This window comes from Harpia harpyja, chromosome 2 (genome assembly GCF_026419915.1).
Source record: "Harpia harpyja isolate bHarHar1 chromosome 2, bHarHar1 primary haplotype, whole genome shotgun sequence".
Taxonomy (NCBI): domain Eukaryota; kingdom Metazoa; phylum Chordata; class Aves; order Accipitriformes; family Accipitridae; genus Harpia; species Harpia harpyja.
Window position 1 is genome coordinate 25722595 of NC_068941.1, and position 20478 is coordinate 25743072.

Consider the following 20478-nt stretch of genomic DNA (forward strand, 5'->3'; position numbering starts at 1 on the left):
ATCTGCTTTGTGCAGTTAAAGCATGGGAGAGGCTGCTTGTTTGTTTGTTTTACCTGTGAAGATGTGTGATCCTGCATTCTTGGAGTGCAGAGGAAATCCTGAGAGACAGGAGAACCAGTAGGTTTAGAGGAGATGTGCATTGGGCTAGGGCAGGGTCCCAGCTCAGGAAGGTGTCCTCTGCTTTAGGGGAGCTGAGAATTGCTTTTATGGAATACTCCAACACAAACTGAGGCACAGCAGTGAGACCCTGATGCCAGGCAATGTGGTGCAGGCACACGGGTATGTGAGCCTGTAGGACAGTTTCTGGCTCTGACAGCATTCTTTTTCCTTTAGTATTAACACGACATACTGTGTAGAGTGATGCTTCTGGATTTCACAGAAAGGGATGATTTTGCAGGTGATCTAAAGAGAATGAAAGATTGCACAGTGTAGGTTGAAAGGTGTTCCCATTGCCTGTGGTGGAGAGATGTGATCCAGTTCCCATGGGCAATCTCCTGGCAGGTAGGGGCCCATAGCCAGATCCCCAGCTTGCCGGCTCTGTCACTGGCTAGCTGGATGTTCAAGCAAGTCATTGACTTCTCTGCGCCTAAGTCTTTCCCTCTGTAAATGTTTATCAACCTCAGTTGGGATTAGGAAGCCCTGGTCCATATAGGAGAGCTGCTGCGCCCCATGGGCATTTTTGGATACCTGACATACCTTCCAACTCTGGCACCACATTCACGCTCTCCTGATGATGGCTAGCTGGGTTGACTGTCATCTGGGTCAAATGGGACAAATCTTTGATTGTTAAGATTCATTGTCTTTCCTGTTGGCTTTCTCTCATCCTGGTCAGTGTCCCTGCTCCCACTCGTTCTCCTTGACTTTCCTCTTCCAGATTTCATCCTCATGGCACAGGGCATTCACATGCATGCTTCCAGGATTCAGTGGGGCCTGGTGATGTGCTTCCTGTGCTACTTTGGCACCTTTGCAGTGGAGTTCAGGCACTACAGATTTGAGATTGTTTGCTCCGAGTACCAGGAAAACTTTCTGAGCTTTTCCGAAAGCTTATCAGAAGCCTCCGAGTACCAGACAGATCAGGTGTAGCCTGTCCTCTGGTGGGGGGGAGGGGGGCAGGTGTGGTCTCATGGGTTAAAGATGACCTCATTTACACTTTTTTGATGAGTTTGTTTTCATGTGCAATCATGATTGTATTGCCAAAGGGCTCTGAGGGTGGCTGTCTCATTAAGAGCCAAACAAAAATAACTGTCTGCTGGAAGAGGAGTGGATCCTTCTCAGCAGCAGCATAAGAGAGCACAAGCTGTTTAGTTTGTGCTACCAGTGACTCTTTCTGAGTGGCTCTGTCACACTCCTGTTCAAAACATTCAACAGCCATTTGTCGTGATGCCCCTCTGAGACAGGCACTCCTCAGCCTGGTCTGCAGAGGAGATGAAGGAAACAAACTTCCCCGGGCACCAAGAGTCTTCAGGAGTTGCTGGTTCCCGAGTCACAAGACCGCATCTTTTGTGTGTTTCTTGCGTTGTTTTCTTTGCTGCCAACTGGTGTGTAACTTGGTAGGGTGAGAAGGAGCAGCTGTTTCTTCTGGACTTGGAATTGGGCAGTGGAAGACCCCAACTTGACTGGCTTTTACGGTGAGCAGGCAGGCATTTCTTCCAGCCTGGAAAGCAGCCGATGGTAAAGCTGGTTTTGGGAGAAACTGTGCTGTGATCAGGAAGCAAGACTTGGCTGATGCTGCCTTGTAGCTGGGCAGACTGTTCCCAGGCCAGAGGAGATGGCACAGTGGGGTGCTGTGCTCAGCTTCGTGTTTCAGACTCAATGGTGGGGACTGGTGGAAGCAAGATGCTGAATTAAGATGGGAATGCCTGTGTGTTCTGAAGCTGACGCAGAAAAGGCTGCTCTTTGTGTGTAGTACTTCCACCACTTATTGAGTGTAGGATTTCAAAAGCTTTGTTTTTGTTCACTGAGGGGGAAGACATTGTGTTAGAGACACTGGGCTCACCTGCAATGATAATAGAACTGTTGCAGGTCGTTCTGGGCATAGGGTTTGGTTTTGCTCCTTGTGCACTTAGAAGTCAAACTTCAGACACGCTGACACTAGGCCTGGGCTCTGGACCCCTCAGTATGGCTAGCTGTCCTGAGTAGCGTCTGCCACAGGTTTAAGCAGGCTTCCAAGGTGCAGGAAGGCAGTTCTGCCCCCGGAGGTTGGGTGATGTGGCCTTGAGGGCTGGAGGTGCAGGAAGGGAACAGCAAAACCAGAAGGGCTGCTTCTTCCCTGAAAGGAGGTTTTCAAACAGAAGGTCTGTTTTCAAAGAAAAAGCAGGAGCTCAAAGCCCCTATTTGAAAACCTGATTTTGGGAAGGCTGCTGTATTGGACGGGCAGGAGAGCAATGGGAGTTGCTTCTTATGAACATGGCTCCTGTTTTCCTCCACGAGTCAGGCTCAGCTTAGGTTTGCATCTTGTCTGAGCTGCAGGAAAATAAAGAGAAATTAAAATGGTGGCAAAAGGCATTTGAAGGGGAACTCGTCCTGCACTGTGGCATTTCTGACAGAGAGGGAAAAGGCACGAAGGAATTCAGTCTTCTGCAAAGGTCAGAGGCCTCTCCTGAAAGGCAAGACTGTTGAGAAAAACTTCTGTCAAAACTAGTGCAAGTAGAAAGCTTTCAGCCAGCTCTTTACTTTATCTTCTGTGGGCCAAAATTTGTTCTCAGGCAGCCGTGTTATAAATCCAGAGCGTCTCCAGCCAATGGAGGGTTATTGCTGGACCGCTGAAGACCTCCTCCTTGTAGCTGTGTCGTTAGTGGGAAGCCTTCCTGGAGGGATGTGCCAAGGCTGGCCCAAGTGCACAGCAGTGTAAGGCACAGGGCTCCCCATCCAGGGAGCTCCTCCTGGGCAAGCGCAGGAGGGCATAGCCTGGAGAAGATGCAGGTGGGGATCCTCTTACACAGGCACACACACTCAATGCATATGGAGCACAAAATAGTGATTTGTTTTAAGGGTGTTTTACTGTAAATAGTCCACCGTAACTTTTTAAAAAAAATCAGTTAATACTTTCAGTTTATCATTTTATATTTTGTAATTTTATCAAAGGAAAAAAAGATGATGTTTGTGATTTTATTTTTTTTTTCTTTCTCTCCTTTTCCTATATGCAATCCAAACTGAACTTCAGGGTTTTGGTGATAACTCTGTACATTTCTTAGGGTATTTCTAACAGCACATTTCAGTACAACTAAACGACAGCTGATACACACTGAAACATGACCACTAAATAAAGTGCTTTTATGGAGAAAGTGAGTTTTATTTTTGTGCCCTACCCCATGCATAGCTTTCTGATGGCAAAGGCAAAACAAAAGGTGAGTATTTACAGTGTCATGATTAAAATTAACACTTAAGGAAGCCAGGGACTATTCAGCCATGCAGATACACTTATTGTAACAGTGCTAATTAGCAGGCTCTTTCTAGGAGGAGGATCACACTCATTACAGAGCCCAGAAAGGCACCCAGACTAGCTGCCTCACAGCCTTACCTGCTACCATCAAAGTTTTAGAAGGGTAATGCTGGCATGATATGGTTTCTTCCCAAAATGCCTGTCTCTCGCTTGTTCTCTACACTGCAGCCTCCCTCAACAGGGGCAGCTGTAGGTGTAGATGAGAACTCAGGAAGGCAACATATGTGTTAGTATTATATTTTGGCTGTCTGTGAGGGCAAGCTCACACGCAGCCATGCAGAAATGAGTAAGTAGCAACTGACACCCATGCATGAAGCGCCAGCAGCAGGGAACTGGAGTTTCAGACTGCCTCTGCCTCCACTATTACTAGGTATAACCTAGCTGTGGCTGTCACTCCTGCACCTGCGCTAAGCCCCTGCTGAAATTGTGAGATGGTCAGGGAGGTCATACAGCTTCCTTGGCAAGACAGGGTTCTCTGCCGTAAAGAAAAGACCAGAGAGGGCGAAAGCAGGGAAACAAAGTGTTCACAGGTTGAAAAAAACCAGAGATTTGCCTTTAGTTGCTGGGATCACTGGTGATAGACAGGAAGGCAAAACACTGGGATGGAGTGAACACAATGAAAGCAAAGTTGTGTTTTGATTTACTACATTTGGAAAAGCTCCATGACCGTCTGATATAAATTGGCACAATTTAGGTAGTGTGGGTGAAAAGGTCAGGGGTTTAATTCTCATTAAATGCAGCAGGATGTGTCCCTCAGAAGCAGTTGTTTGTCAAGATTTGCTCACAGCTGGCCAGTGCTATCAATGTGTGACAGAGTGATGTTGGCTACTGAGAAGGAGCTCCAGGGATTAGTGCTAAGGGAGGTACTTCAGAAACACAGTCAAACTGACTTTGGTGTTCAGCCAGTTGCATCCTATAGCCCAGCACCACGATGCAGCAGTGAGGTGGGTCTAGAATTTAATTTTTAAAGCTATATTTATATATACTCCATTCTGGTAGGCTGGTTATGTAGTTCTAAGCAGCTTCCATATACAAGTTGTACTGTTTTGTACCTAGACCTGCTGTGGATATAGCCAAGATTTAAGTTGTTCCTGGTCTAAAGCGTTTGCCTGCAGCAAGGGCTGGGTTTTTCTGTGGCAGCCCAAATATACTGTATTATAGTCCACATTTGGCATTTTCCTTTGGGCATCCTAATCTCCCTAACTTTGAAAGGTTTGACTTAGCCAGCAACCCCACCTGCAGGGAGAAGCTCATATCCCCTCATGGTCCTTAAAGGTCCCTCTGGGACAGGGGGACATATACCTTGTTTGCACTGTTTCTAAAAATGACGGAGCTTGTGGCGGGGCATCTCAGCACCAGATTTCAATGGGTGATTCTGAAGGAAGCATCCCCTGAGCCAATTGCTAGCTGGGAAAGGGGAGGAACAGCAGGACTCATGGGTGCTGCTCTTGACCCTGTTCGAGCTCCAGCTGGCTGCTGCAGGCCTCCATCCTACTGCACAAGGGACCCCACACCATACTCTCCATCCATACCTGCCTGCACTAGTTGCGGGTCCAAGACATGATGTGGGTTTGTTTTAAATTCTGATTATGGACAAAATTACCTAATGTTACACAAGGACAATTCAGGTGAAGCATAGTCTTTTGTGCATGCACCACTTTCCCTAAGTGGAGGAAGGCAGGAAAAGTTCGGTGAAAGATGAGATGAGGCTATAATACGACTTCTCATCATCCGTCAGTCCTGCGTTGCCTGGTCTGATCACCACAGCCACATGAGTATCCGCTTCCTCAGCTGCGTTGGCTTCTGAAACAGAGGTGGGGAGAGTGGAGCTGAGATGTGCTTACCGACCTCTCCACATGAGGGTCTTTAAGGCTTGAAGATGCCCCAAAACATTGAAGTGCTTTTAAAGGTTGAGACTGAGAGAGTAGCATTTGCATGTGGCGCTGCAGGGCTCTAGAGAGGGACCAGCTCCTGGCAGACCTGCTGTGGATGACTGTAGCTGCTGTGTAATACAAGCGGATGGGAGGTGGCTGCCTTGCCATCTCCTCCCCCCTCCCAGGTGATGGCTTTCCAAGGCACTGGGCACCAGCAGCTCGGTTTCTGTCACAAAGAAGCTGGGCTGTGGTCGGGCTGTGGCGTTAGCGAGGCCAACACCCCCTGCTGGGAGTCCCTTCTCACAAGCTTCCTTCACTCCCCGAGCACAGCAAGAGGCCACAAGAAGATGACACAGGGAAAAGGAGGTAACTGCAACTTCCCACCAGCTCTGCTGCCAGGGCTGAGGAGGAGGTAAGGGCTAACTCCTGGGGACTGAGCTGGCTTAGACTGAGATCACAGTCCAGAGCCATTTATGCCAGAAAGACGTTTCCAGCAAAGGCAGGAAATTAAATTAGCTTCCCAAGCCTGGCTTTCCAGGGGTCAAGTCTTGGTGACCAGGAGCAATGTTTTCCTGCTGCTGAACACAACCTAACCGTAATGGCACAAAGAACCAGCTACCACATGTGCCACGTAGCAGCACAGCAGACATCATCTGTTCCCCCCGAGCAGAGGGCATGAAAACCACTGACCCTATTTGTAAATGGAGCATGCCAACTGCTTCAGCAAACGCCCCACTCCACTTTAACAGGCTCTCCTTGCTTGCTGGTGCAAGGGCAGGTTTTCTACTTGACCTATTTTCCCTCATTGCAATGCTGCTCACAGATAGCCCACTGGTGTGTGAGAGCCTGGATGTATAAGGAAGGAGATGGCAGCAGCTAGGGGGATGCCACCAAAGCAACATGGACTGTAGCATTTCTGGGGTGCTTGTGACAAGTCAGCAGCATGCATTTAAAGAGCACCTGCCTCCCTCACGCAGGCGAGAGCCAGCAGGACTGGCAGGCCACCTACCTCGAGGGACATCCGTCAGGAAGAGGATGTTGTTGGTGGCGCACCCAATAGTGGCAGCAATCCTTCTGTAGCTCTCACTTTCTACCTTGGGGCCTATTTTGGTATCAAAGTGGCCGTCAAAGAGCTGAAAGAGAGCAAAAAGCAAAGGCAGTTGCTGATGCCACCTGAAGAGCAAGACTAAACCTCACTCCTGAGGAAGGTGTCCCCTTTCCTTTCTACCACAGTAACGGGGGGGCCGATGCAGCCATGCCAGCATACTCAACTGGCTGAGCTTAACTCCCACAGATTAAACCCACTGCCCCACCTGTCCTAGAGTCCTGTCCCAGACTCTATTCACGAAGCATTATGGCAAGGGCAGTTGTGGGAGGGAAGTGCTCTGCAGAGGGAGAAGCTGTAAAGAAGGTAATAAGGTTATCTACCTCTAGGATATCACCTTCTGTAGAGTATCCGAACAGAAGCTTCTGGGCTTCAATGCTGCCCGAGGAGTAGATATAGACCTTCATCCCCGCTTCCCGCCACTTCCGGATGGCTGGAACCACGTCCTCGAAGAGTCTGGAGTAAAACAGGGCAGGTAAGGGCAAACCCAGGGGCACCTGGAGGGACACCTTCAGCCAGGCACTGTGACAACTGTCCCATTACTTTGCAAGGGGACTTAATTCTCAAACTGCTCAGGACTTCTGCAACAGGGGAGTCTATTTCAGCAGCAGGTGATATATTCTTAGCTCCAGCCAACTGAGCAGCTCATTGACTGCTATGCAGACAGCAGCTCTGATGAGCTGTTTCAGATATTTGGCAGGAGTTTCTCCAGCCGCTTCAATTTGGAGAGGGGAGGAAAGGTTGGGGAAAATGGCATCCCAACGTTTTTCTCTGTGAGGGAGGACATCATAGAAGACAGGCTCTTGCAGTCCCACCTGCCTTGCAAGCTACAAAGATTTCCCTGTTGGTAAGAGCGATGGCTGTAAGCTGCATCCACATGGGGCAAACCCATCCCACAGGTTCAGGCTCTGACCATGCGTAGGGAGGAGTTGAGAGGAGGTTGCAGCTGCAGGAGCTAAATGAGCAGCACTGTATGAACTGTTTGAAGCTAGACAACAGCTCGGGAAAGGAGTGTCCCCTAAGGGACTGAGGTCAGAGCCACTCTGTTCAGTGACTCAGTCAGGTTATACAGTACTACCTGTGGGCCAGATGTGTCCCTGGCTTAACTGCACCGCAGAAGGTAAACCAGCTTGCATTCACTAGGCAGCAGCATCCCTCCCCTTATTCTTCTGGCCTTGCAGAGTGCTGGGAAGGACATTGGTCTAGCAATGGGCTGACGAGTCTCAATATGTGAGTTCCATCTAACTCCCGGGTAGCAGCCACCTGAAGACAAGCCCATCAGCAGGGACGGCTGTGAAAGCGGGAAGGAGGACCAAAGCCAAGGCAACTGCTGCCAGACATGTCTGTTGGTTCCCTCATACCCTTCTCATTTATACCATTAGACCTCTCCAGTGCTGCACTTACTTACATGTATGTAAAAGCTCTTTGTATGCAAAGGACATTTACAAAATGACCATGTACTGGAGGGAACTGCAGGCTAGAGGATGCTCAAGAGGGACAAAGTGAGGCTGACAATAAGTCCCTCAATAATACATGTGATGGTTAATAAGGAAAGACCACAAAGAGCCTCGGAAGGGCAGGGAGGGTGTTTGAGTTTGATATGGCAGAAGGATGGAGAGAGCAGCTGGAGATGTGATCCCCAGGGAACTGAGTTTTCATCCCAGTCCAAATCGCAGCCTTCCCACCTGCACAGCTCTGTGTGGCCACTTGGGCCAAGGCCCAAATGTACTGCCCCAAAAAGGGGATCTGAGCACCTGAACGTCCGAAGAAAGAGGACTCCAAATAGATGCAAAAGGGGTGTTGGACTGAGTTTTCCAGACTTGTAGCAATCAGCTGGCCCTTTCTTCATCTCCAGTTTCTTGGCCATCTGCTCAGGGCCTTGTTATGTTATGTATTTAAAAAAAAAAAAAAATCACTTTTTTTTCATAGTTATTAAATGTCTCTGGTGTCAGCTGAAAATATTTTGAAGTTGTACAGCACCTGCAGAAATTCCCAGCCACCCTCATGTTTTCACGTGCTGAGTTCAGTGCCTGGATTTCAAACACTGATGTGCCAGATACAGTTGGGTGAGGGGGAGACTTTAGAGATCTCACTCCTTGGATGCTGCCAAGCAGCAAGGCTAGCTCCACAGTTTTGGGGCCACTATAAGACAATTAGCCCTATTTTTAAAAAGAAAACCAACAGGATGGCTGTCCCTCTTGACTTGCTTTTGGGTTTTGTTGCTTCCTCTGGTGGATGTTTACATTTTTCTGTGAGCTCTTTTTCTTCTTCCTCATTCTTCCTTTGGCAAAACACTCTGTGAAATTACGGGTTTGTTTTACCTCCTTAGGAACTTGAAATGCATAGTTTAACCAAGTATCTTTCAACCTAAATAAGAAGATCAAGCTTAACTCCAGTTGTCCCTACTTATGCGCCGTTGTGTTGTGGCTGAAACATAAAGAGGAGTCTGAAGACAAAAAGAAGTGGAAAGGCATGAAACGCTCAGCTAAGAGACAAAGCAGGAGGAAACAACTGAAAGGACCTGGCCCTGCAACCCCAGCTTGTTTAGGTTTGTTCCAAAATGTGAGTGCAATTCAGGGATAAAAAAACGTGAGATGGAGAACTGTAAGAAGTTCATACTTGTGCCTCAGTCTCTTGGAATACCAAGAAATCTCTGTAGAGAAATATTGAGACATTTTCTGAATTTTTAATGCAAAAGATAGTGGTCCCAGATGAATATTCCGTTGGTCATGGGAGCCAAATAGCCCTGTGTCATACCTCCATTACCTTGTTCTGTTTCTCAGAACCCATCTCCTTTACAGACCCTGCCCAGGTGGCTGGAGAACTGGCTGTTCCCCAGCACATACCTGCTGATTAAAGAGAAACACTCTCACCCACTTGTCATCTTCCCAGTGGGGACTGACACAACTTGGTCGGTACTGAGGTTACTGTAAGCTTTTGGTTCCCTAGATCCAAAGATTAAGCTCAATGGATTTGTGTTTCACTGCATGATCAAGTTTGAACTGAAGTGTCTGCAGTTGGTTCCACGACAGCAGTGGCCTGGCTTAAGCCATGACTGAACGTAAACATATTGGCTTCTCCACCAAGGTGGAGAATCCTATTTGCATTTGTACATGGGGCTGTTTCCAGGAATAGCTTATGCAGCTGTTCTGCTAACAGACGTCTAGGAAAGATGCACCCCATACCTGCCCCAGGGCAAAGGGCACACAATTACTCACTCTCCTTTGACATGCCCGGTAGCATAGGCTGCCCTCCACATGTGGCCCTGCAGCTGCTTCAGTGCTGTGGTCTTCCTGTCCAGAGACATCTGCCAATGCACGTTGTCTACGACCGCCTGGATGACCCGCTCCAGCTCCTCTTCCCCACTTCCACTCTCCAAAGGGATCGGCACGGCCCCGTCCAAGCTGGAGTCCTCCTGAGCCTGGAAATCATCCATGATAAAAAAGAGGTGAGGGAAGAGGTGGAGCGGTCTCAACATCTCAGTTTAGGAAAGGGGTCTAACACCTGCATCAACACACCTCTATGCAGGACACAGCTTCAACTGCTCTTCACATGAAGGGTTACAACATTGTTTGAATGCTTTTCTCCATGGGAAATTCAGAATTTAGTAGTGTCTAGAAACACTTGCTTGGATTGTATTTCCAAACCCAACAATTAGCACTACTGTAGCTGTATTGTAAATACTCCAGTGAGAATTATACTTGCTTAAGTATTTAATTACTGAAATTAAGGCAAAGAAGCAAATGCATCTATTGGCTTCAGACAGCCACAGGTCTCAAATTGATGCCATGTCCCCATACAGAGGCAGGATACACTACCCTGTGCAGTACAAGTACTCTGCCATCCCTCAATGCTGCTTCCTAAACAGGTGTCTGGAAGCCGCAGGTGGCAGATTCAGCAAGTGAAGAGCACAGTGCAGACACGAAGCTGAAAAGCTGTGGTTCAATGCCCGCTCAGGAGACCAAGGCGAACTGAGGGAAGCAGCTGAGCTGCTGCCTACCAAGCACTAGCCCTTCCCCACACACAACAATCAGTCCATCAAGGCAACCAGCCTCTATGGGGGGCAAAGACAGATATGGGCTTGTGTTGGGTGACTGGGGGAGTCTGAGTGACCTGAAGTCTCAGGCATGCCATGAAAACCCAGAGAGACACGGTGTAGCTCTGTTACTTAACCTGTTTCCTCAGAAGTCCAACATCCCGCTGGCACTCCTCTTCCTCCCAGTGAGCACGCAGATACTCCTTTACGTTGTCTTTGATGTAAGGGAACAAGGTCTCCTGGCAGCACACAAGAAAAACAGGCAGCTCCTTTAACATGGCAGAGGTAAGGCTGACTTACTTTTAAAGCAACTGTTTGCACATGCTGGTGCGTATGGTTATTTTTCACACTCGAGCTTCCCCTACAGTACTGCAGCTTGTGGAACTGCCTGCCAAGGGTGTCTTTGTGCTCACGGGCCAGAGACAACCTTGGGCCAAGATTAGTGCAGGTGGATTTTTTGCACAAATGCTTATGTAGCTGCAATTTTTAGAGCCCAGGATGGAAAGGAGGGTGATAACTTTTCCTGGCTTGCCAAAAAATGTCTCAAATGGCAGACGTGACCCCAAGTTCCCATCAGCTGAGGAGTACGAGGCTGACTGTGTACGTACTCCGAACTGACAAGTTATACTACTCTATTTTTAATGGGGCGCTTGTCCTAACAAAGGTCATTCTGAAAACACATCTCAACTTCTCACCAGAGCTAGAGGACCTTTTCAAAAAGAAAAGTCTAGTCCAGTGACACTAAGCTCCATAGGACAGTTTTGCAAATGAAATTAAATGGGGTTAGGGAAAAGTACCACAGGAGAATTACAAACCTTCCCAGAGTTCCCAAGGGCAACCAGAAATAACTACAAATTGCTCTCATTAGTGGTGTTTCACAGCTGAGAAGCCACAAGCAGCTGCTGTGATGGCATCTCTGGGTGCGGGAAGAGCCTCAGTACAAGGGGAAGGGCAGGGAACTCCTTCCTTTGGGTACAGAACTGAGCTTTTCTTAACTGGGAAAAATTTGGGATGGGGAGGAGATGGGAGGAAACTAACCTGAGCTCATCTCTCCTCAAAAAATGGCCAATGATATTTTTCTCCTCACTGTATGTCACCTTTAACTTGTTACTGAATTAAGAAAATGGTGGTCCTGAGAGCGGGATGTGGTAACAGAACTGCAGGATTTTCTATTACTCCGATATTGCATTTTCCACATTGTATATTTTAAAGACAGTGTAAATTTAGGGGAAAGGAAAATCTCTTAAATGCCTAGAAAATTACCACAATCTTGTCTAGGGAAATCAACAGCCTTGTAATACCCCCAGTTACTCTCTCATTTCCTTTATTTGAGCTTAGTTGCTTCCAAACTATCTTTTAAATCATAGAGGAAATTAAAGAGTATCCACTGGGAGATGCAACCAACCCACTGACTTGGTTTAACTTCCCTTCAACTTGGATGTCAAAAGGCCCCAATTGCTTTCCAAAAGCAGTGTTTCGTGCTCTTGTGTTGCGTCGCGGTTTAACCCCAGCTGGCAACCAAGCACCACACAGCTGCTCACCACCTTCCTCACCATGGGATGGGGCAGAGAATCAGAAGGGTAAAAGTGAGGAAACTCATGGGCTGAGGTAAAGACAGTTTAATAGGTAAAGCAAAAGCCACGCACGCAAGCAAAGCAAAACAAGGAATTCATCCACCACTTCCCATGGGCAGGCAGGTGTTCAGCCATCTCCAGGAAAGCAGGGCTCTCTCACACATAACAGTTACTTGGGAAGACAAACACCGTAACTCTGAATGTCCTACCCTTCCCTCTTCTTTCCCCAGCTTTATATGCTGAGCATGCCACGATATGATCTGGAATATCCCTTGGGTCAGTTGGGGTCAGCTGTCCCAGCTGTGTCCCCTCCCAACTTCTTGTGCGCCCCCAGCCTACTCGCTGGTGGGGTGGGGTGAGGAGCAGAAAAGGCCTTGACTCTGTGTAAGCACTGCTCAGCAGTAACGAAAACACCCCTGTGTTATCAACACTGTTTTCAGCACAAATCCAAACCATAGCCCCATACAAGGTACTGTGAAGAAAATTAACTCTATCTCAGCCAAAACCAGCACATGCTGGCAAAGAAAAACTTCCAAACAGGCTCCGAAAGCACAACATATTCCATGCTTCAGTGGATTTTAAAAGGGTAAAAGCCTTGGCCCATTGGCAAATGCATCAGTCTGTGGTCCAAGAGGGGACACCCATGTGACAGCTGGAGTGGTGGACGGCCAGTGGGACAGATGGTTTATGGATGTCAGGAGTGATCCCAGGCAATGATGTACTAAGTTTAAAAGGCCACGAGTTTGTGTGGAAGAAAGACTCCTTGCATCCTGCAGGGAAATACTTCCATCTCCGAGACCTCAGCTTTCAGCAAAAGTTGGTGCCTGCAAACTCTTCAATAGGTTTAACCAGGGCTGTTACTGACCTTTATAAGTTCACCCGCTTCTCTTTTATCTTGGCTAGCAGGAGACCCGAGCCTGCCTGTGCACAGCTCCCATCTCTCTGGGACCACACCGTCAGATGGCCAGGCTCCTCGGAGACGTCCAGCCCCAGATGTGGCTGCCCCAACACAGCTTGGCAGGATGGAGAAACAGCCGTCAGCAAACACAGCTCGACAGCCCTCCTAAGCCTTTGCAACTGCTCACAGCAATGTTAAACCCAGCATAGAAAGGGTAGTATTTTTACTGTCAGTAGACACCCACGTAGCACGCTTAGCACTTGTAGGGTCAATTTTCCTCTCAATGTCCATGCAAACCGTCACAAAGTTCAGTGACAATCTGCTCTTTTACAGGAGATCTGGCAAATCCCAGGGGATGTAGTTTATCAAATTACATCTTTCCTCTACCATCTACTCTTCTCCGCCAGGGTGGACCCAGCAAAAGAGAAAACTTGGTGATCTCTAACTACGGGCCACCAAATATTCTCTTTTCCGGTATCTTTCCTTAATCTACCCATCAACTGGCTCATTCTATTTCCTTACTTTGCATATTCAATAATTCTAATACTAAAGAAAGGATTAAATAAAATCCTTTAATTAAAGAATAAAATGCCTGCAGAACCAGCAGTTGACCTTTTAAAAGGAAGTAGAAATTATGGAGGTTAACTGAAAGTCCAAGTGAAATAACTTGTTTCTAGCATTTTCAGGACTTCCAGCAAACTGAGTTTTATTGAGAACCATAACTCATTTGGCCTCCCTGCAACAGAAAGACTTTGGGTAGGAAACCATCTCGGGCGTATTGCATGTTACTTGCACAACAGCAAAACGGATTCAAGGTGGATATAACCAAATTCATTGCTCTGTTAGATGTTTGGTAAGAAATCTGAGCTGTTCAAACTGTTTAAATTGAAAGATATCAAGGGGATGGAGGCAGCTGTAATGCCATCTAGACCTGAAGTTTCTTCAAGAGCACTGGAAGAACATGGACAGGAAAGATGTAGGTCATGCTGTTCATCTGTTAAACTGTGTTAGCAGAAACACCTAGAAAGCCTGGCAAGAGACTTCACTCCTCCATGCATCATGTGGGTCACAAAGCACCTTCGTAAACTACCAGCAAGAAAGATCCACCACAAGCTATAATGTCACATGGAGAAATACAGGTTAATGGCAGGAGCAGGGATAATTCCATTCGGTGTCTTAAATACAAGCAAATTACCCCCTCCTGTGCAGCACACAAGCCTGGTTAGGGACCAAAACCTCTTGGAGAGGAGGGACCCACAGTGGCTGGAGAACTGCAAATTTTAATAGCATATTTACAGTGTTTGTCCTGATGCCTCCTGCTGGCCTCGCAGACTTCCCAGTCCCCTGGCTTCTGCACCTAAACCAAAATTTTCAATAGTCTTAAGCCTTCTCCTAGGCAAGGGAAGCCACTCAATACATATTTGCTGTTAGTACAGTCCTCGCGTACACTTGATGCGCTGTGCTACCCTCCCCCTGTACTGGTCCTGTGCATGCTGGAGGAAGGACATACATCTCCGGTGACACTGGAGGCATCTGACTGTACCACCCTTTTGAAGGGAAAAGGCAGTGGATAACCCCGATATAGTACTTCAGGCTCTCTGCAAACTCGGGTGAGGTGCTGCATCTCCAGGCATCTGAGCAACAGTGATGCTCGAGGGCTTTTCCTAAAGAAGGCCGAGAGCGCTCCAACTGCCCTATATCCGTGAAAAAAATCATTTACTGAACTGCCCTGGATCTGAATAGTTCCCTGTTCTCCTGCCCGCAAAAGGGGCAGGCGCACGGTAAAATGAGACGTATGTTCTCGTGAGCATTTTTCAGAAAAACACGGAAAATGTGTCACGGTGTTACGCTTCTGGAGGAAACTCGGGCCTGCCCTCCGCAGGGCTGCAGCCCCGGGAGAGGCGCTTCTTCCCCGTAGGGAGGGCCCTCCCAGCGAAGGGGGCTTGCAGTCACAGAAATCTGGCCGGCGCAGCGTGTCCCCCGGGGCTGCCAGGGCTGGGTGGGACCATGATAGTAACGGCGATGCTAACGGAGCCCCCCGGCGGTGCCAGCGGGGCTCCCGGCCGCGTGGGGAGGCCGCTGCCGCCCGCCCCGCCGGGTCTCACCTGGACGAAGGCGATGGGGGTTGTGGTGCCCTCGATGTCCAGCAGGATGGCGCGCACCTCCGCCGGCACCGGCAGCACGCCCATGGCGGCGGCAGCGGCACGTGGAGCGCGGGGCGCACCGGGGGAGCGCGGCGGCGGCGGGCGCTCCGCCCTGCGGCTGCGCGGGGGGCCGGGCCGGGCCGGGCCGTGCCGCCACGGATCGCGGGAGGTGAGTGCGGCGGCAGCGGGACCCCAGCGGTGGGGAGTGCCGCGCCGGCTGTGCCCGCCCCCGGAGCGCCCGCCCCGCCTCCTGAACAGGGTTTCTGGGTTGCACGTTACCACCCCCCCCCCCCCGCCAACCCCGGCGCCGGGGCCCGCCTGTCCCCGTCTCCCCGTGCCTGCCCAGGGCAGCGACGGCCGCCTCGCCCCAGGGCCTGCGGCGGGAAGGGCGCGGGGGGCACCGAGTACACGGAGGTGCGAGGCGGGCGGCGACGGCAGCTGTACGCCGCACTCCACGCCCCGCGGCAGGGCACGGGTGTACCGGCGCCGCACACGGAGCGGCCGGGGCCGGGGCCGGGGCCGAGCCCCGGGGGGGGGCCGGCCGCCCGGCGGCGGGCGGGTGCTGCAGGCCCGCCGGAAACCGCCAGGGGCACTGCGGCGCGGGGCGAGAGGGCGGCGCTGATTGGCTGCCGGCGCGGATATATAAGGGCGGCGCAGGCGGTGCCCGGATCTCTTCCGCCGCCATTTTCTCGCTCGCGCAGGTCTCCGCCGTCTCCGCCGCTCGCTTGAGCAGCCCCGCCGCCCTCGCCCTGCCATGGAGGACGCGACCGAGATGAGCGGCGGCCCGGAGGAGTTCGCCGAGGGCTCCAAGATCAACGCAAGCAAGAACCAGCAGGACGACGGGTAGAGCTGGGGGGGTCGCGCCTCTATCTCCCTCACCCGCCCTCCTGGGCCGCGCGGGGGAGCGGGGCGGGGGGGGGCGGCTCGGGCGCTCGGGGGGGGCGGGACCTGGCGGGGCGGGGCCTCCCCCACGCCAATGGCCGCGCCCGCCTTTGTGTCCCGGGCTGGTGACCCAGTTTGTGTGGGGTGGGGGCTGCCAGTCAGGGGGGGTGACGTCACCGGCAGCCTATGGGGGCGTGCGCTGCTGGCGGGCGAGGGGCGAGGGGGACGCGCAGACCCGGCCCACGTGTCACGGCGAGGCCGGGCCGGGACAGCCGCTGCGGCTCCCCCGCTGCTGCCCCCGCTGCCTGGAGGAGCGGGCGCGGCTCTCAGGCCCTGCAAGCCGAGCCGGGTGGCGTGGCTGCCTGATCGCCTTTGGCTTGCTGCGACCGTTAGCGGGCTCGCTCCATGCTCCACGCGTGCATTTGCACCCAGTTCTGTGTGTATGTGTGTACACACGCGTATTTGTGCGTATTCGAATGTACTCTTTGCGTTTCAGGAAAATGTTTATTGGAGGCCTCAGCTGGGACACCAGCAAGAAAGACTTGACAGAGTATCTCTCTCGGTTTGGCGAGGTTGTGGACTGTACGATTAAAACAGACCCGGTCACTGGGAGGTCGAGGGGGTTTGGGTTCGTGCTCTTCAAGGACGCTGCCAGTGTGGAGAAGGTGGGTGGATTTCTTGTGAAGTGATGGCACAAAGCCTGCCTGTGTCGCTGTAGTGATCTGAGACTTTGTTTCCTTGTGTGCTTCTTAGGTGTTGGAACTGAAGGAACACAAACTGGATGGGAAGTTAATAGATCCTAAAAGGGCAAAAGCCTTAAAAGGGAAGGAGCCACCAAAAAAAGTGTTTGTTGGTGGGCTGAGTCCAGATACATCTGAAGAACAGATTAAAGAGTACTTTGGTGCTTTTGGCGAGGTATAGTATAATGGCATATAAGAACAGCTCTGGTTTTCAAGTGCAGTGTTGCCTCTGTCTTAAGACAGAAGAATTTGTGAGGAGAGAGCTGGCTCAGGCTTACATAAAACTAGGGACTCTTGAAACTATATGCATGTTAGTGATTCCATAGTGGTGTGATGGGATTGATTTATAGCTGTCAAAAGCAGTTGGCGTAGACATTGGACTGCTGAATGGTTCTGGAAGCCTAAAAAGTTGCTTACAGATTTCATGCATTATTGATAGGTACTTTTGATTTCAGATTGAAAACATTGAGCTTCCCATGGACACAAAGACAAATGAAAGGAGGGGCTTCTGTTTTATCACGTACACAGATGAAGAACCAGTAAAGAAGTTACTAGAAAGCAGATACCATCAGATTGGTTCAGGCAAGGTATGGAAGCTCTTTTTAGCATGTGAAACAGACCATCTCTGTAGGCTTCCCTGAAAGCAACTCACAAAATGGTCTTGAAATTCTTGATCAGTTAAAGAACTTCTGTCTTCACAGTGCGAGATCAAAGTAGCACAGCCCAAAGAGGTATACAGGCAACAGCAGCAGCAGCAGAAAGGAGGAAAAAGCAATGCGGCTGGCGGAAGAGGAGGTGGAAGGGGGCGTGGACGGGGTGAGTTTTTTGAATGTTGAAATTAATGTAAATGTGTAAGTGTTTGTAGATATTCCAGGTTTCGGGCTGCATGCATGCAGATATGTTTAAATTGAATGTGGAAAGTAGCCTGTTAGTAAATGGTATTTTGGTGGTTGTGATTGCTTGTGGAAGCTTAAGAATATCTTTTTGCTCTGCTTGCATTCAAGTGGTGAAGTGGCAAGCTGGATGTAGGGTGCTTTTGTATACCCACAGTTGTCAGCATAGCTAAATGGATAGTGCAGTTACCCTTTCATTGGAAGGGATATACAGTTAGTTGGCTCATGGGTGAGAAACCATGAGCTGTTTGCTAAAGAGGAAGACAGTCTCTTTGCTACACCTTGCAAATAGATGAGAAGCAATCAGCCGCTATGTTACAGGTTAATGCATCTCAGTCTTGAAAAGTCAAGCAGTTACAACCAACACAATGCAGTAAAGCTGATTCTGTGGTATAACTTCATGTTCAGGCAATTAGTGATCCAAATTGGAAGTTAAAAACAGCAGAGCTGCTGTACTGCATGCCTTCAGTGTTGTGGTGTTTTGTTTTTTCCTGGCTGTTCTATGAGTGGGACTACCTGCTGTCTTTATCGAACGTGGGTAATAAAGATCTTATGACCCATCTCTCATAGCCAAATAAGATGCCTCAATTCTTTTTAGAAAATTATTTTTCCTGGGAAGGTAAGAGGATTCTTCCAGGTAATAGTTCTGGCATAGAAAGATTGCCACAGACAATTAGATGGAGTGGCATAGGAGAGGAGTGAAATAATAAGTTCTGTAACTTATAAATGCTATACTTGGTTTTAGGTCAGGGACAAAACTGGAATCAAGGATTTAATAACTACTATGATCAAGGCTATGGAAACTACAATAGCGCTTATAGTGATCAAAGCTACAGTGGCTATGGAGGATATGACTATTCTGGGTACAACTATCCCAATTACGGATATGGGCCAGGATACACAGATTACAGTGGTAAGTGTACCACCTACAGTGGTAGGTTTTGATCTCATTCCAGATAATAGTAGCATGCATCTTCAAACAGGGGCCTCTCTTATAACTCGTTCTGTAACACCTCTAACTCATAACACATAGCTCTAAGGAGTGTCCCTGTTGGTGTACTGTATGGGAACAATCTCCTTCAGAGTGTTGGATGTTAATCTTAATGCTTCTGGGCATTGTGGTTCCCCCCCCCCCCATGTTATCTACAGGTCAACAAAGCACATACGGAAAGGCATCCCGTGGTGGCGGCAATCACCAAAACAACTACCAGCCGTACTAAAGCAGGACCTAGTACTTGAGGAAACAGGTGTGTACACGAGTGCAAGGTCCACTCTAAGTATGTCTAATCTAATTTAAAGATCAATAGACAAATGAAGAGTAAAAACTTGCCTAGCATGACTTTTCCTTTAATTAAGCTTTTGTTAACTTAAAAAAAATACTTTTTTTTTTTAAACCAGCTTTGCCTACAGTGTCTATAGATCTTTAACTTTGTAAAAATGTGACTTTATCTTCTTTAGTACTTCAGAAAAACATAAGAGTTTTTCTGTTTTGCGTTGTGTACCAGGTGGTCTAGAGGAATAATTAAACTTATTAGAAGTATTAACAGGTAAAGTACTGAAATGGGTACAACTTAAGGAAAACAAGAATGTTGTCTTCTAACTCTGACATTATACCTTGTTTGTACCCGCCAGCGGGAACTTCATTGCAGGCCGTGTGTCACCCTGACCACGTCTATCTCTGGGGTCGCACGTTGCAGGCAGAGCGCAAGGCATACACCAGAAAACGCTGTCCTGTGGTATGGTCTCTTCCAACTTCATGTACCAGCGTAAAGATTAAAGTGGAAAACTTCAGACTTTGGCTTCTTTTTTTAATCTTTTTGGACATTAAGTGTCTTAACTTAAATGGTTTTTTACAGGAGTTAAAGTACATAAATGCCTTTACAGCTTAATCATTTGGTCTTCTGTTTAGTGTTGTATTTCAATTGTGGAACCTCATTTTAAGTGTGCATTCTTTAAGATTTAATGCTTGCTTTTTTCTTTTTATAGCTAATAGTGAAATCTGCAAACCAAAACGAACTTTTAAATCTGGAAAGACATTAAAGATCATATGCATGTGGACTGCTTGAACTAAGTTGACCTGACTTGTGTTTGCACAGCAGTTGTTTAGATGGATAAACAAATAATGGGAAACCCTTTTGGCAGTGTTTCAGTGGGGAAAAAAAAAAACCTGATCCAGAGCCTGATAAATCAGATGTGTGTTGTTCTGGAACAGCTTCCTAAATGGGCTGAAAGGCTATATTTGGGAAGAGAAATTACTGATGGGTAACAAAACCTCTTTGTGTTACCTTAATAAATATGCATATGATCTTTAACAGTGAAGAAAGGAATATATAGAAGACTTAAAGCAGTTCATGAAAATGGACCTTTTAACGATTCTTGTAGTAACTTGCACAGATCTGACATACATTTTGTCTTGATTTTTAGGTAGAGATACTGCAACAAAGCCATCTTGCAGCGCATCGTGAGTGAATGGAGGGTGGTCTTCATGAGAGGAAATGACTGTTTTGTAAAAGACTTTTAGTGTATGACACAACTGTGTCCAACTGTACATAGCGGCCGACTAGTTTTCTTTTATGGTTTTTACTTTCTTTTTGCCATTCATGTTATGACCCAATGTGGACTTGTGTTTATACAAACTTTATAATTTCATGTTAAAGGATTCTCTAATAAATGCTTACTTAAGTGAATGTGTAGTTTTACTGTTGGCTGTCGGCTTACAGTGGTATAACTATACTTGTATAGAAGGGTGGATCATAAATGGCTCAAGACAAGGTTATTGTCTATACAGGTCAGTACAAACCACTACTTTTCCTGACCTGTCTTGAGAGCACGATAGTGCCTTGAGTTAGCATCACTGTGGAAGACAGCAGTGTTGTCTCCTGCCAGCTGC

General features: G+C 48.5%; 3 protein-coding genes and 1 long non-coding RNA gene across 14 annotated transcripts in view; 3 read left to right on the forward strand and 1 right to left on the reverse strand.

Moving 5' to 3' along the window:
* TMEM150C (transmembrane protein 150C) overlaps window positions 1-3284 on the forward strand; it is a 27090-nt gene extending 23806 nt beyond the window's left edge. For all 9 annotated transcript variants that reach the window (XM_052773535.1, XM_052773518.1, XM_052773583.1 and 6 more), the window contains one exon: window positions 875-3284. In XM_052773535.1, coding sequence (XP_052629495.1) covers window positions 875-1083 — 209 coding nt within the window. In that variant the 3' untranslated portion in view covers window positions 1084-3284. The remainder of the gene's footprint in view (window positions 1-874) is intronic.
* Window positions 3264-15582, reverse strand: ENOPH1 (enolase-phosphatase 1). The gene is made up of 6 exons (XM_052773480.1): window positions 15035-15582; window positions 10595-10696; window positions 9640-9842; window positions 6745-6877; window positions 6326-6449; window positions 3264-5245 (listed from the first exon to the last, which is right to left on the reverse strand). Exons 1-6 carry the CDS (start codon window positions 15116-15118, stop codon window positions 5106-5108), a joined length of 786 nt encoding a protein of 261 aa, XP_052629440.1. The 5' UTR covers window positions 15119-15582; the 3' UTR covers window positions 3264-5105.
* LOC128135088 (uncharacterized) lies at window positions 9675-14399 on the forward strand. Its single transcript, XR_008232928.1, has 3 exons — window positions 9675-9869; window positions 10607-10742; window positions 12935-14399. It is a non-coding gene; the product is annotated as an uncharacterized LOC128135088 (long non-coding RNA).
* A 138-nt stretch (window positions 15583-15720) lies between the features above and the next one.
* HNRNPDL (heterogeneous nuclear ribonucleoprotein D like) lies at window positions 15721-20275 on the forward strand. Of its 3 annotated transcripts, XR_008232919.1 has the most exons (9): window positions 15721-15916; window positions 16452-16620; window positions 16709-16870; window positions 17151-17282; window positions 17397-17511; window positions 18334-18501; window positions 18738-18835; window positions 19221-19324; window positions 20013-20275. XR_008232919.1 is itself a non-coding variant. In XM_052773501.1 (8 exons), the coding sequence occupies exons 1-7, from the start codon at window positions 15828-15830 to the stop codon at window positions 18806-18808; spliced, it is 906 nt and encodes a 301-aa protein (XP_052629461.1). In that variant the 5' UTR covers window positions 15721-15827; the 3' UTR covers window positions 18809-18835; window positions 19221-20275. The 3 variants fall into 3 exon arrangements, 2 of the variants coding, with proteins under 2 accessions (XP_052629461.1, XP_052629451.1); XM_052773501.1 differs by having other exon boundaries at window positions 19221-20275; XM_052773491.1 differs by lacking the exon at window positions 19221-19324.
* Window positions 20276-20478: the final 203 nt, after the last annotated feature.

What these genes read in the sequence shown, in the direction of transcription:
- ENOPH1 (XM_052773480.1), bottom strand. Translation starts at nt 15,118, where the DNA reads ATGGGCGTGCTGCCGGTGCCGGCGGAGGTGCGCGCCATCCTGCTGGAC. An exon ending in TTGGACTTCTGAGGAAACAG is followed by an intron (nt 9,843 to 10,594) that starts GTTAAGTAACAG and finishes GATGATTTCCAG; the next exon opens with GCTCAGGAGGACTCCAGCTT. An exon ending in CCTGACGGATGTCCCTCGAG is followed by an intron (nt 5,246 to 6,325) that starts GTAGGTGGCCTG and finishes CCTCTGTTTCAG; the next exon opens with AAGCCAACGCAGCTGAGGAA.
- HNRNPDL (XM_052773501.1), top strand. Translation starts at nt 15,828, where the DNA reads ATGGAGGACGCGACCGAGATGAGCGGCGGCCCGGAGGAGTTCGCCGAG. An exon ending in ACGCTGCCAGTGTGGAGAAG is followed by an intron (nt 16,621 to 16,708) that starts GTGGGTGGATTT and finishes TGTGCTTCTTAG; the next exon opens with GTGTTGGAACTGAAGGAACA. An exon ending in TGGAAGGGGGCGTGGACGGG is followed by an intron (nt 17,512 to 18,333) that starts GTGAGTTTTTTG and finishes ACTTGGTTTTAG; the next exon opens with GTCAGGGACAAAACTGGAAT.